Source organism: Equus asinus, chromosome 26 (genome assembly GCF_041296235.1).
Source record: "Equus asinus isolate D_3611 breed Donkey chromosome 26, EquAss-T2T_v2, whole genome shotgun sequence".
Taxonomy (NCBI): domain Eukaryota; kingdom Metazoa; phylum Chordata; class Mammalia; order Perissodactyla; family Equidae; genus Equus; species Equus asinus.
In genome coordinates, this window is record NC_091815.1 from 33,317,704 (window position 1) to 33,332,747 (window position 15,044).

A 15,044-nucleotide genomic window follows, 5' to 3' on the forward strand; every position below is an offset into this window, starting at 1 on the left:
AACACTAAACTCTTCCCCGTGCATCTCCTCACCTTTTTTGTGGTCATAGCAGCGACCAGAACTCTCAAAGTATTAACACCGATACTATTCCTGATGGTGGTAATTTCTTACAGCAGCCACACGACACGAATACACGCTCATACGAAGTAGCTAACAGTTCTATAGCACTTAGAATGTGGCAGGTGCCAACCCAAGCACATTATAAAAAACGATTCATTTTATCTGCACTAAATCCCTCCAAGGTAATTATCATCACCAACCCCGTTTGACAGATGAGGCAAAGAAGACAAGCCACATCACTTGCCTGAGGTCCCACCGTGAGTGAGTGGCAGAGCTGGGATTGGACCCCCAGCAGGCTGGGGCCAAAATCTGCACTCTGAAGCAGGGGCAATGTTCTTTTTGGCACTGAATCTACGCTCAAAAAATTCTGGTGAATAAATGGTTTCATGAATAAAGGCTGTGTTCTCTTCCCGGCACGCTGTCCACCCATCCCTTGTGCGGTTGACAGTTTCTGTGTGACCTTTAATTTCACAGGTAGTTTTCTAACACTTAATGTGACCCAGGTCATCACCTCCTTTCCTCCTTCCTTCACACCCCATCGCCTGCAGGACGAGCTCTTTGACTCACCACAAATGGCCCAGTGAGGTGCCCTTTCTAGGTTTATCTTTCACATGCCCTCTGCCACCTCCCATCCTGGGTTCTAGGCTCTTACTTCTAAAGGGACCCATCTTTCTCTTGCACGGGTTGTTTCGTCCGTCTGGAATGCCATCTCTCCTTCTACGCCTGGGAAGTCTCCATCAGAATCTCCCAAAATGCAGCTGGATCATCATCCGATCTGCCCAGCCTTCCCTGGTCCCCAGACTGGGCTAGGAGTAACCACCCCCCGGCCCTCCACACTGCCTAGTGTTTGCACTGTGATGGTAACATCATCCAGGACTCTGACCTTCTGGAGCTGTGTATGCGTCTCCTACTGCTGCTTAAACACAGGATCACAAACTTAATGGCTTAAAACACGAATTCATTATCTCCTGGTTCTAGAGGTCAGAAGTATAAAATGGGTCTTGTTTGGTTAAAAGATCAAGGTGTCTGCAGGGCTTTATTCCTTCTGGATGTTCTGGGGAGAATCTGTTTCTGGCCTTTTCCAGCCTCTAGAGCCGCCTGCATCCCTTGGCTCGTGGCCCCATCCTCCAGCTTCAAAACCACCTTGTCGCATTTTCAAATCTCTTACTCTCTTCCATGGTCACATCTCCTTCTCTGATTCTGACCCTCCTGCCTCCCTCTCATTTTGTAATTACATTGAGCCCATTAGATAATCCAGAATAATCTCCCCAACTCAAGATCCTGCACTTAATCACACCTGCAAAGTCCCTTTTATCAGGTAAAGTCACATACTCACGGGTTCTGGTGACTAGGACGTGGGCATCTTTGGGAAGGGGGCATTATTATGCCTTCTACCGGCTGTGTCTGTTCCCCCCACCAGAGGGGGGGCAGGAAATGGGGTGAGGTTCATCTCTGGGTCCCCAGCATCGCCCAGCACATGGCCAACAGTAAAGTGAGTAACAACGTTTGCTGAATGAATATGTGAGTCATGCCAATATAGTCGTGGGTGCCACAACAAGAAGCTGCCTGAATTAGTCCCTGCTGCTCCTGCTGAAGACCCTTCAGGGTCCTCTCCAAGCCCGTCGTGACTTCTCCCCTGCCTGCCTCTCCAGTCGCATCTTCCATCACACTCACCCACCATCTTTTTTCTTCAGCCGCACTGGCCTTTTTTCAGTTCTTAAAAACCTACTTAGGGGCCGGCCCAGTGGTGCAGCGGTTAAGTTCAAGACTTTCTCTTCTTGGCAGCCCGGGGTTCACCGGTTTGGATCCTGGGTGCAGACATGGCACCAGTTGGCAAGCCATGCTGTGGCAGCATCCCACATATAAAGTAGAGGAAGATGGGCATGGATGTTAGCTCAGGGCCAGTCTTCCTCAGTAAAAAGAGGAGGATTGGCAGCAGTTAGCTCAGGGCTAATCTTCCTCAAAAACAAAAAACAACAAAAAACATACTTAGCTCTTTCCCATCTCAGAGAACTTGCTCATGCCGTTCCTCTGCTGCTGTTCCCCCCACTATCAACCCCGCTGGACTGGCAGGTGCATGAGGACAGAGAAAGCATCTGTCTCATTTCCAGTGTATCCCCAGGACCTGGCACAGATTAGATGCTCAATAAATATGTGTGCTCTGTTGGGAGGACTGTCTGTTGAGTGACCTTGAAGGCTCTTTCTGGAATTCCTGGCTATGACAGGGCTGGGAGAGAGGCTTCCCCTCTCGCCAGGATTTCAACTTCCTCCGAGGTCTCTCAATGATGCTGCCAGCAAGTCCTGGAAGGCGCTGGCAGCCAAACTCACACAATTTGGTACCCAAGCTCAAAATGGATTTGCCACACTTTCAAAACCCTCATCTTGCTTGTCCTGTAAAGAAAGCAAGAGAGCTAGGAAGTGGGTGTCTTTTGGGGGTAGAGTGTAGCAAGCAGCACCCCAGCCGAGCAGCTCCTGCCAGAAGACATGAGGGAATGGGCTCCCACGTATTTGCTGACCCTCTGCCCCAAAATGCCACTTCACGTTCTATGCCCTCCATTCATCCCCTGGCTCTCACTGTGGGTCCCAGAAACGCTGTCACATCCTTAACCTCTGAGGTCTGCCTCCCAGGATGGAAGGTGCCTGACCTGCTGAGCAGAGGATTTGTTCCCCAGACCAGTGGTTTTCCTTATTTAATTATAAGTTAAAGAAAACAGAGTGGACACAGTTCAGCGCGTGGACTCTGGGACCACACTGGTTGGGTTTCAATCCCGGCATGCCCACTTTCTGGCTGTGTGACTTCGAGCAAGTTTCTTGCCCACTCTGTGCCTCAGTTTCCTTATCTGTAAAATGAGGCTGCTTCAGGACCCACTTCAAAGGTTTGTTGTGAGGATGACACAAGATAATATTCAGAAAGCCTTTAGAACAGGGGCGGGCACCAGTGGCCCCGCATGAGAGCCTTGCTGAATAGACTCAGGCAAATAAAAAGGTCCAGAAAGGTACAGAGAAAATGGCAAGACACTCTTGGACGCGATGCCCAGACTGTCCAAGCCTTAACGGATTGCCATGGTTGTTTCAGATCTCTTTTCATCAGACATAAAATGTGACAGAGTTGAAGCCCCATGTGGCCCGTCCTCAACCACAGTATCCCCTTTCTGACTTCAGAGGAAACTGCTCTCCTGAACTTGGAGTCTTTCTTTCCCATAAGTGTTTCCAGTTTTTTTCTTTTTTTGTTTTGAGGAAGATTAGCCCTGAGCTAACATCTGCCACCAATCCTCCTCTTTTCGCTGAGGAAGACTGGCCCTGAGCTAACGTCCATGCCCATCTTCCTCCAATTTATATGTGGGACGCCTCCCACAGCATGGCATGCCAAGAGGTGCCATGTCCTCACCCGGGATCCGAACCGGCGAACCCCAGGCCGCCGAAGCGGAACGTGTGCCCTTAACCGCTGCGCCACCGGGCCGGCCCCTCCAGTCCTTTTTGAAACAAGAATGTACCTATAAACAATACATTGTACTGTTTGACATGCTTCTGTAGGTCATAGAAAAGGACTGTTCGCCTGTCATGTCACTTAATTTTTTTTCTCCAAAGTTTAAGTTTTTGAGATTCCATGCCAACAAATTGTGAGGTTAGTTCATCTGCTTTCCTTGCTACGTGGCATCCTGTTGTTAGAATTGGCCGCAGTTTATTCGCCACTGTCTTTCTACCTGTGGCTGCTTCCAATTTCGAGCTATCACACTCAATGCTGCAACAGGTGTTCTTGCACGTCTTCTCGGGCACAGGTTTCAGTTACTCAAGGGTTGATATCTTCTGTCTCGGACAGAAATCGCCAGACCACAAGATACACTCATTTTCTACTTTACCGGATATTGAAAAATGATTTCTCTGGGCATATGAATGCACCGCCAACAATTGTTAACTATAACTCTGTATTCTGAAATCATGTAAGAACTTGCAAAAACAGTACAGAGTTCCTTTGGACCCTACACCCAGCTTCCCCCCAGTGATATCGTAGATAACCAGAGCACATTGTGGGAACCCGGAACTGATATTGCTACATTATTTAATCGGATACAGACCTGAGTCTGTTTTCACCAGCACTTATTCGGATTTACATGCACTTTAAAAATTTTCTAGTGTGCAGCTCTACAAAATTTTTCTTTTTTCTCCCCAAAGCCCCAGTACGTAGCTGTATATCCTAGTTGTAAGTTCTTCCAGTTCTTCCATGTGGGACGCCGCCACAGCATGGCTTGATGCGCGGTGCGTAGGTCTGTGCCCAGGATCCGAACTGGCAAATCCAGGCCACCAAAGCGGAGACGCAAACTTAACCACTGGGCCACAGGGCCGGCCCCAGTTCTATGACATTTTATCAAATGTGAAGATTCAAGTATCCATCACCAAAATCAGGATACAGAGCTGTCCCATCCACACACAGAAACTCCCTTGTGGGGACAGCCCGGTGGCACAGCAGTTAAGTTTGCGTGTTCTATTTCTCTACGGCCCGGGGTTCACCGGTTCAGATCCCGGGTGCGGATATGGCACCACTTGGCAAAAGCCATGCTGTGGTAGGCGTCCCACATAGAAAGTAGTGGAAGATGGGCATGGAAGTTAGCTCAGGGCCAGGCTTCCTCAGCAAAAAAAAAAAAAAAAAAGAGGAGGATTGGCAGTAGTTAGCTCAGGGCTAATCTTCCTCAAAAAAAAAAAAAAGGAAAAGAAAAGAAACTCCCTCGTGTCACCCCTTAATCACTGCACCCTCCCCTAAACCCTAACCACTAACTGGCCACCGCTGGTCTGTTCTCCATCACGACACTTTTGTCACTTTGAGGATATTGTACAAATGGAAATATACAGTATGCAACTCTTCGAGATTGGCTTTCTTCACTCAGGATAGTGTCCCTGAGATCCATTCACATTGTTGCTTTTATCCATTGTTCATTCTGTCTCATTGCTGAGGAGTATTTCATTGTATTCACGTACCAGTTTATCTGACCCCTTGAAGGACGTTTAGGCTATTTCAGCTTTGGGCACCGATGAAAAACCAGATATAATATAAATAAATAATGAATGTAATAAATAAATAAACAGATAAAGCTGCTATGAACATTTGTGTAAAGGTTTTTGGGTGAGCATAAGTTTTTCCCTCTCTAAGATAAACATCCAGGAGCAACAATTTTTTAAAATTCTTTTTTTCCCTTTTTCTCCGCCATAGTGATATGGCGTCCTCTGTGCAATCCCTTCATATTTTTATTCAGCAGTCAGTGTGAGCTTGGAACCTAAGTCTCTGTGCGAAACTCAGATCTTAATTAAATGTCTTCAAGGGAAGAGAAACGGACGAATGTGCTGTAGGTGAAGTTGGCCAGCCCTTTGCCAATGGACTTAGAGAATAATCACTTGCTATATTTTAGAGTAGACCCCAGAGCTCAGTTAACCCTCTTAACTCTGTGTAAGTAAATGCTATGGTGACCTCTGTTTTCCATAACAGAAAAGTGAGGTTCAGAGAGGGAAACCCCTTGCAAAAAACAGTACAGCCAAGAAGTGGCATGCAGGGGTTTGGAACACGCCAGCCTGGCCCCAGGGTTCTTCAGAAGGAGGACAGCCTGGTTCCTAAAACCCTGGTCTCTGGGAGCAGCCAATTTGCAGGTCTTCACATCTCGGCTGTGAGATCTCAAACAGATGACCATGGTTCTCCGGGTCGGCTTCTCCCCCTGTAAATGGAGAGCAATAGAACCTAGTTGGCGGGTCTGTGGTCAGAAGTCAGGGATGAGGAAAGGAAGGCGCGGAGCCGGGGGCCTGCGCCACAGCAGGCGCTCTCTAATACTAGTAATTATTATTATCTTTGCTGTTACTATCCTCGATCTCTCTCTGGACAAGTCCTAACGGTGCGCCGCGTTCTGAGCAAGAGCCCGGGGAAGGAGGAAAGGAGACCCCCGAGGGTTGAAGTTGCCAAGAAAAGAGAGCCCCTCCCCTTATGTCACGTGGTTAGATGACTCCCGAGGCCAAGCATGAAGTGTTTCTGGTCCCACCCCCCGTAAGGCGGGGCCAAAGGGGCGCTCTTCCAATGGTAAGCCAGATTTAAATAACCTCCTTCTTTGCATTGGAGGGACTGGAGGGGTGCGCAGGCCCGTTGGCCAATGAGAAGCGGGGCAGAGGCAATGAGGGCGGGTAAAATGACCACGCCCCCTGGTGGGCGGGGCGTCAGGTGTTTAATTACCGCTGCGCGAAGGTTGCCAAGCCTTGCGACTCTTGAGCTTCGGCGATGGCGCTGTGCTGGGGCATCGTGTCTGCCGGCCTCATCTCCAGCGACTTCACGACTGTGCTACGGACGCTGCCTCGCTCCGAGCACCAGGTCCGCCCTCCCTCCGGAGTCCTGGGGAAGAGCAGGCCGGGGGCCCGGGACTCCTGGGGCTGAGGGAAGAGGGAGTTAGGGTTCTGGACTTCTGAGTCCCCAAGGCAATGAAACCACCTCTAATTCCCTACTCACTCTTTCTCCAAGTCTGTCCTGTAAACACGAGCTCCGTGAGGCTTGGGAGGGTCTTGATCTGAGCTGCTGTCAAGAGGAGTAATTTAGGTATTAGAGGATTTAATAATCGCTTCCCCAGATCTCTCTTTCCCAGGACGCAGATGTCCAGTTTCTCCCTCAGGCCCGCATCCCTTCTCCGTCCTCTTGGAGGACGTAATGTTTCCTCACCCCGGGGCCTCCTCCATCGCCTCCCTCCCATCCACCCGTCTTCCACGCCTGCACCAGCCCCTCATGTCTGACCCTGGCGGCCCTCCAGGTGGTGGCAGTAGCGGCCCGCGACCTGAGCCGGGCGAAGGAGTTTGCGCGGAAACATGACATCCCCAAGGCCTACGGCTCCTACGAGGAGCTGGTCAAGGACCCGAACGTGGGTGAGTGGCAAGGGCCGCGGGGGTCCCCAGGGCGCTGCCTCCTGGCTGCCCCGTAGGAGATGAAAGGCTCCGCAGGGTGGGTCAATCCCTTTGGGCTTCTGGGCGGACCTTGGGCTGGGAGGCGGAGCTATAGGAATGGGTTTGGTCTGGGATTGGCTGTCTAGGATTAAATTGCGTTAAGAGGCCAGGCCTCAGCGGTAAGGGGGCGGGGGGCTGAGGGAGGCTGTTCAGGCGTTAAATATGCCCTGCGGCCGGGTTTCCGTGTTCCCAAGTGGCCTGGATGGAGAGCAGGGACGGTGTAGTTGGACAACAGCCTGGCTCCGGAGTCAGGCTGCCTGAATTGGCATTCTCTCTCTGCTTGCCCCTCTCAGTTTCCTCATTGGTAAAACGGGCAAAATCATAGTATCCACTCCTTGATGGTGTTGTGGGGATTAAATGATTTAATATGAGGATTTCAGAAGGCTGGAAATAATCTGAAGAAAATAGAGGGATGGGAGAGGATGGTTAGCTCCTTCCCAATGGGACACTAGGGTTTGACCACTGCCTAGGACTTCCTCCCGGGTTGGGGGAATCGGGGTTTCTTGGGTGCTGGGGGCGGGGCCTCTGAATTGTGGGCGGGGCTCCGAAGGCTGCGGTGGGCGGGGCTTCTGATCTCTGGCCCTCCTTCCCCCAACGCTAGAGGTGGTCTACATTGGCGCCCAGCACCCCCAGCACAAGGCTGCGGTGCTGCTAAGCCTGGCAGCGGGCAAGGCCGTCTTGTGCGAGAAGCCCCTGGGCGTGAACACTGCGGAAGTGCACGAAATGGTTGCCGAGGCCCGATCCCGAGGCCTCTTCCTTATGGAGGTGAGAGTCCAACGAAGCACTGCTTGACACTACTAAGCATGGTTGCTGGTGGACATTTTTGGAGGAACACCAGGGAAGGGTTTATCAAGAGTTAAGACCACAACAGGTACTGGGGTCGACGCACTTGCGAGGATGTGGTTGGGCTATGCCAAGAACTCCACTCGCACCATCCATCATGGGTGGGAGCCGTTGCTTTTGACCCTTAGCAAACATGGCTGCCTGACGGGTCCTTTGTCAGCCTTTCAGAAGAAGATGCCAACAGTGAAAGTGGCCAAGAATGGCAGTGGGCTTGGTTTGGGTGGATTTCCAGGGATACAGGTTGGAAGAACCAAGGAACTCCCTGGACACCCTCAACACCAAGCAGCCTTAGTTTTTGCCCCTATCAGACTTGGCTGCTCATAGGGGCCTCTGACATCTTGCAGATTGCCAGGAATAAAAATGGCCGCCAAACGCCAATGACTAGTGCCAGCAGTTAAAATGGCCCCCAGAAGCTATTTTCATGTTAAAGAGCATTGTGGTTCTTAAACTCCTTGCTGTAAGTCCGCCAGTAGTAGCAATAGCTGCCATTCCGTGTCCTATCTGGGTATTGTATGCCCAATATTGCCAAGGCTCCCAGTCTACCAAGTTCTATATGCCCAAGAAATACACAGTCAAGATTTAACATGGTTCCTCTGGTTCTTGCGGTGCCTTGTCAGTGCCAAAATTCTGTGAGTTTATAGCCTCCTCATTTTTACTGGCACCTAAGGTGTGCCAGATCCAACTGTAGGAACCGGGGACTCATAATGTCCAAGACACAGGCTTAGTTTTCAAGGAGCTCAAGGTCTGCCACAGTCTTGGAAATGGGTGATCCCAGAGTTGCCCATTCAAGGAGGTTTGCCCAAGTCAAGGAGGTTTCCGGCAGGTAGGGGCTGACCTGAGCCTTAAAGGAAAAGTAAATTGCATGGGTAAATAAAGCCAGAAGGGGAAAGCAGAGTTAAGATTTCAAGGGAACAAGAATGGGCAGACTTTGTGTATTTAGTATGAACTTGATCTTAGGTCAAGATTTCTGGCTTTAGAGTCAGAGGCATCTAACTCCCATCCCCCAGTTCCTGGCTCTGTGACCTTGGGCAAGATATTTGACTCAACTGAGCCCCAGTTTTCTCATCTATAAAATGGACATAATGACAGCTACCTGGCAGGGATGTTGCGAGGATTCATTATGCAAAGTATGTAGGTAGTTTCTTGCTCAAAATGCATCCAATTAACAGGAGCTGATATTAGGCAATGAGGAGCCATAGAAGGGGACTGAGTAAGAGTGAGAAAGGGTCAGCTCTCGGAAAAGGAAAGGTCCCACTGGGGCCATATCGGGATGGACTGGAGGGGGCCGACTGGGTATATGAGCTGACTAGGTCTGCTGTTACAAAGTACCACTGCAAACTGAGTGGGTTAAACAAGAGAGATTTACTTCCTCACAATTCTGGAAGCTAGAAGTCTGAGATCAAGGTGTCAGCAGGATTGGTTTCTCCTGAGGCCTCTCTCCTTGGGGTGTAGACGGCGCCTTCTCCTCCCCGTGTCCTCCCATGGTCATCCCTCTGTGCATGTCTGTGTCCTAATTTCTTCTTATAAGGACACTAGCCCTATTAGATTAGGGCCCACCCTAATGACCTCATTTTAACTTAATTACCTTTTTAAAATCCCTGTCTCAGGGGCCGGCCCAGTGGTGCAGCGGTTAAGTGCGCATGTTCTGCTTTGGCGGCCTGGGCTTCGCTGGTTCGGATCCCGGGTGCAGACATGGCACCGCTTGGCAAGCCATGCTGTGGTAGGCATCCCACGTATAAAGTAGAGGAAGATGGGCACGGATGTTAGCTCACAGCCAGTCTTCCTCAGCAAAAAGAGGAGGATTGGCAGCGGATGTTAGCTCAGGGCTAATCTTCCTCAAAAAAAAAAAAAATCCATCTCCAAATACACTCACATTGGGAGGTACCGGGGGGTTAGGACCTCAACATATGAATTTTCTGGGGACACAATTCACATTGGGGGACTGGGGTAACGGTCCAGATGAGGAAGGACAAGGAAGGGCAGAGCTGAGGTCATGGGAATGGAGCGGCGACGGGAGGGCAGAGAGAGTCAGGGTCAGGGGGCACACAGCTCAGGGACCGTCAGGCTGTGAGAGGAAGAGGGAGGGGTCTTGTTTGGAGACTGGGGAGCAGCGGGTAACCCCTCAAGATTGGGCCCCAGAAGGGAGAAGACCTGGTTGGCTGCTTCTTGGGTTCTGACCCCTCTCCTTCCCTTCCCGCTTCCTGATCTCGCCCCTCCGTGGTCCCCAGGCCATCTGGACCCGCTTCTTTCCTGCCATAGAGGCTCTGAGGGCTGCTCTGGCCCAGGGAACGCTGGGGGACCTTCGAGTGGCCCACGCAGAATTTGGGAAGAACTTAACCCACGTACCGCGGTCCATAGACTGGGCCCAGGCTGGCGGGGCCCTGCTGGACCTTGGCATCTATTGCGTCCAGTTCATCTCCATGGTCTTCAGCGGGCAGAAGCCAGAGAAGATTTCAGCCGTGGGACGGCGCTACGAAACAGGTACGGTCTGGCCTGGGCTAGCTGATGCTCAGAGAAGTGACCCTCTCTTCATGGGAGCACCAAGCTAGGAAATGTCTCCCAGCCCTTGAAACCCAGATTAGACAGCTGGAGGAACTTCCGGAATGAATCAGAGAGCATCCGAGTTGAGTGTGTGGGCAGGCTCTGGATTGGGATTTGCTGTGTGATCTTAGCCAAGGGACTCAACATCTCTGAGTCTTAATTAGTTACAGGTAAAATGTCAATAACAGGGTTGTCATAAGGAGTTAACGAAGTAACTGTTGAGGCAACTGGTAAGCAGTTAACAGAAACGATGATTATTTTTTGAAGTTGTCTCAGTTTATTCTGCATAACAAGCTACCCCAGAACTAAGTGACCTCAAATAATCATCGTTTATTAGCTTGTGATTCTCTGGGTTCGGCAATTTGGGCTGGGCTCAGCGTGGCTGGTTCTTCTGCTGGTCTCACTCAGTCAGCTGGCTGTTCCACTGGGCTGGATGGTCTAGAAGGGCCCCACTTATATCCTGGAGGTGTTGGCTATTGTCTGAGGAGCCTTGGTTCTCCTCCAGGGGCCTCTCCAGCTGGCTAGCTCCGGCTCATTCACATTGTGGGCTCAGGATTCCGGGGGCAGCAACAAGAAGGCAGGCCCCAATGTGCCACACGTTTCAAACCTTGGCTTCTGCCATCTTTGCTCCTGTCCCATGGCCCAAAGCCAGCTCAGATTTCAGAGATGGGCAAACAGACTGTGCCTCTTGATGGAAGCTGCTGCAAAGTCACATTGCAAAGGAGGCACTCATAGATTAATGAGAGGAATTCCTGGGGCCGTCCTTGCCCACGGCACCACAGAAGGGAATGAACAGCCAGGAGAACAATACGTGGGGGGGCCATGTCACCCTTCAGAAAACTGTGTCAGTCTAATGTCTGGCCCATTTCTAGGCTCAATGGGAGCTACAACAGATTCCATGTATCAGGCTCTTACTCTGCATTAGGCTTATTATGGGGAGGGTCTCCCTGAGGCAGATAGAAGACAGCTGTCCCCATTTCACAGATGAGGAAACTGAGGTACAGAGGGGGCAGTGACTTATCCAGGCTCACACAGCAGACCCAGGCTAAGAACTTGGGCTTATCTGAAACCAAAGAGAACAGGGTCAGTGGGTCCTTCCAGCCATGGCCTGCCTGATGCATTCCAGAACCGGGCTAGTACTTTACATGCTGTAGTTAATTTTTAACTAACGCTTATTTATAAGCATTATGTACATCATATGTCACATATACATAAGCTCTTACTGGGATCTAAATAGGCTTCTAAATGCTTTATGCATTTTACATCATTTAATGTCATATTTGTACAACCCCAGGAGGCAGGTTCTATGATTATGCCCATTTTAGAGATGAGAAAACTGACTCTCACAAACCTACACAAGAGGTATTTACAGAGGCGGAAACTGACGCTCAGAGAGGTGAAGTCTCTCTTTTTTTTTTTTAGCATATATTTATTTATTTACTTATTTTGTTAACAGCTTTACTGAGATATGATTCACAGACCATACAATTTATTCATTTAAAGCGTACAATTCCATGGCTCTAGTATATTCACAGAGTTGTACATTTTCACCATAATTAATTTTAGAATATTTTCATTACTCAAAAAAAAAACCACACCCACTTCTCCCATCCCCCCCAGAGCCCTAAGCAACCACTAATCTACTCTCTGGCTCTATGGATTTGGCAAATGTTGGATGCTTCACACAAATGGAATCCTTCAATATGGGTCCCTTTATGTCTGCCTTCTTTCACTTAACGTTAAGTGTTTTCTGGGTTTATCCATGCGTTAGCACGGATCAGTGCTTCATTCTTTTTCAGTTCTCTAATTGTCGTATTAGAGACGAGATCTCTCGCCCCAGGTTCCTGCCCAAGGCAGGATTTGAGGCCAGGCTTGCCCCTGTCTTGTGCTTTCCCCCAGGTGTGGACGACACTGTCACTGTGCTACTCCAGTACCCAGGAGGGGTCCACGCCAGCTTCACGTGCAGCATCACCGCGGAGCTCACCAATACGGCCTTCGTGAGCGGGACCAAGGGCATAGCCCAGGTGAGGCGCCACCGGCCGAGCTGGAACTGGCCCAAGTGCTGGGAAATGCGGCCCTTCGCAACAGGAGTGGGCCAGCTGTGGCTGCTGGAGCTGGATATGGGCAGAACCAGCGTCTTCCTACACTGTTGCTAAGGAATCCATCCTCAACCACCAGGCTATGAGATGGGGTTTGGACCTCCTGGCTCCTTCCTAAGGGTGAACCTATCAGTCTGCCAAAAATCCTTAGGGCTGAGGAGAAACCAGTTCTTGTGTGTGTGTGAGGAAGATTGGCCCTGACCTAACATTTGTTGCAAATCTTCCTCCTTTTTTTTTTCTCCCAAAAGCCCTCCAGTACATAGTTGTATATCCCAGTTATAGGTCCGTCTAGTTCTTGTATGTGGGACGCCGCCACAGCACGGCTTGATGAGCGGTGTTAAGTCTGCGGCCTGGATTTGAACTGGTGAACCCTGGGCCATTGAAGCAGAGTGTGCAAACTTAACCACCACGCCACTGGGCCGGCCCCCGTGAGAAGCCAGTTCTTATCAACCATGCTCAGAGGGCAGTCGTGACCTTTGGAATTGCTTGCAGACAGGATCTGGGCATTAGCAAAGAGCGGCTTCCTGGGGCCATGTTGCTAGAAAGATATCTTGTTCTTAGCGGAAGAATGTGGACCTTGCCCCAGACTAATTGCAAAATTTGGACCTTGCCCTGGCTGTATCTCTATATTTCTATTTTGGCCTAGACTTCAGGATAATTTAGACTTCCCAGGGCTCTGGGGTGAAAAAAACAAGTCACCTAGTGGTTAAGAATAGGTGCTGGGGACCAGCCCCGTGGCCGAGTGGTTAAGTTCTCGCGCTCTGCTGCAGTGGCCCAGGGTTTTGCCGGTTCGGATCCTGGGCGCGGACATGGCACCGCTCGTCAGGCCACGTTGAGGCGGCATCCCACATGCCACAACTAGAAGGACCTGCAACTAAGATATACAACCATGTACTGGGGGTGATTTGAGGAGATAAAGCAGAAAAAAAAAAAAAGATTGGCAACAGTTGTTAGCTCAGGTGCCAATCTTTAAAAAAAAAGAAAAAGAAGGTGCTGGATTGTCTAAGTCTCCTTGCAAAGGGGATTCACACAGATGCAAAGACAAGCTGTCTTCACTAGGACTAAGCATCAGCTTAGAGAGGACTTTGCCCCTGGGGAGATGAACAGAGAGGCTTCTAGTGTGACATCCGTGCTGCTAAGAAACAAACCCCCAGCAGCCGGGGATGGGGGTGGGGGGACCTCACTGAGGATAGAGGGCTACTACTCCTAGCCACCAGGTGTGATAGGGGGCCCCCTGAGCATCACCAGGCAGAAGCCCCCAGCAGCCCTGTTGGGGAGGGCAGTAGGGCCACCTCTTATCTCCCTCCAGATCCTCCACCCCTGCTGGTGCCCAACAGAGCTGGTGGTAAACGGGGAGCATAAGGAATTCCCACTGCCCCCGGCCCCAGGCAAGGAGTTCAATTTTACAAATGGAGCAGGCATGACTTACGAAGCCAACCATGTCCGGGAGTGCCTGAGAAAGGGTAAGGATGTGGAGGACAGGGTGGCAGGGTGGCAGGGTGGCGGGGCATGCCTGGGAGGGGAGGTGGGCCCCTCCCCCCCGCCACTCAAGCTGCTGATTAGAACTACATCTCCCAGGACCCCCTGGGGCATCCATCTGCCTGAACCTTATATTACTGTGCCTCATGGGATTCTGGGAATTGTAGTTCTGTGGGTCTTTCGGGCATGAGTAGGAGGGGTCCCTAATTGCACTCTCCCCTAGGCCTGACGGAAAGTCCTGTGATTCCCCTGGCGGAAAGTGAGCTCCTGGCTGACATCCTCGAGGAGGTGAGGAAGGCCATTGGAGTCACCTTCCCACAAGACAAACACTGATGCATGCCGTGAATAAATAAAGACACGGCTTCCACAGAGATCTTGGAGGTGGTGATTTGGTGGGAGCTGCAGAGAGCCCACCACCAAAGGGGTCACGAGAGAATAAACTTGCTGGAAGGATGTGGAGGGGGGAGGAAGGCGGGGTCAGGACCACATTTTTCACAAGCTCCTGGAGCAGACCCTGTGGGCAGATCCACAGTTCGCTTGCCTCAGGCTGTGACCTCGGGCCGGGAACAGTCTGTGGGAAGGAGGTGTCCCAACTGTACCCTCCCCCAGCCTCTCTCTGCTCTTGTCTCCTTATCAGTATGGTACCCACCACCCTCCGGTGGGGATTAAATGGGAACAGGTATATGAACAGCACAGCACACAGTAGGTCCTCAACAAATGTTAGCTGATGGCCCTTCACTCTGAGGTCAGGCCTTTCCTGAACTGGCCTTCAGAACGTCCAGGCCTCCGTGATGGCACAAAGAGTCATTTTGACAGGAAAGAAGGGATGTGCCTTCACGAGAGTTTCAGTGGCCTTACTGGCAAAGCCTGAGTCATATGTCCCAAATTACAAGCAGTTGGAGAGCAGCTATATGTAGGTCCTTGGCCAGCCAATTAGGGTCAACTCTGTGCTCTAGGCAAGGTCTAACTTTCACATTTTCCTGTAGTCGTGAGGATAGGTGAGGTTATGCTGCAGTAACAAATAGCCCCCAGATCTCAGCTTAGCACGACAGGTTTATT

At 50.7% G+C, this 15,044-nt stretch overlaps 1 protein-coding gene and 1 long non-coding RNA gene across 4 annotated transcripts; one reads left to right on the forward strand and one right to left on the reverse strand.

The window, feature by feature from the left end:
- Positions 1-5,105: 5,105 nt before the first annotated feature.
- On the reverse strand, positions 5,106-9,701 carry LOC139042143 (uncharacterized). Of its 3 annotated transcripts, none has more exons than XR_011498419.1 (4): positions 9,452-9,701; positions 6,539-6,604; positions 6,269-6,462; positions 5,106-5,762 (listed from the first exon to the last, which is right to left on the reverse strand). It is a non-coding gene; the product is annotated as an uncharacterized lncRNA (long non-coding RNA). The 3 variants fall into 3 exon arrangements; XR_011498417.1 differs by lacking the exon at positions 9,452-9,701 and adding an exon at positions 6,818-6,957 and having other exon boundaries at positions 6,539-6,601; XR_011498418.1 differs by lacking the exon at positions 9,452-9,701 and adding an exon at positions 6,818-6,956.
- DHDH (dihydrodiol dehydrogenase) lies at positions 6,266-14,356 on the forward strand. The gene is made up of 7 exons (XM_014852259.3): positions 6,266-6,403; positions 6,834-6,945; positions 7,625-7,788; positions 10,095-10,347; positions 12,307-12,431; positions 13,816-13,969; positions 14,209-14,356. Exons 1-7 carry the CDS (start codon positions 6,314-6,316, stop codon positions 14,316-14,318), a joined length of 1,008 nt encoding a protein of 335 aa, XP_014707745.1. The 5' UTR covers positions 6,266-6,313; the 3' UTR covers positions 14,319-14,356.
- Positions 14,357-15,044: the final 688 nt, after the last annotated feature.

Coding starts and splice junctions, on each gene's coding strand:
- DHDH (XM_014852259.3), top strand. CDS start 6,314: ATGGCGCTGTGCTGGGGCATCGTGTCTGCCGGCCTCATCTCCAGCGAC. Junction 6,404..6,833: donor TGCCTCGCTCCGAGCACCAG/GTCCGCCCTCCC, acceptor GCGGCCCTCCAG/GTGGTGGCAGTAGCGGCCCG. Junction 12,432..13,815: donor GGACCAAGGGCATAGCCCAG/GTGAGGCGCCAC, acceptor ATCTCCCTCCAG/ATCCTCCACCCCTGCTGGTG.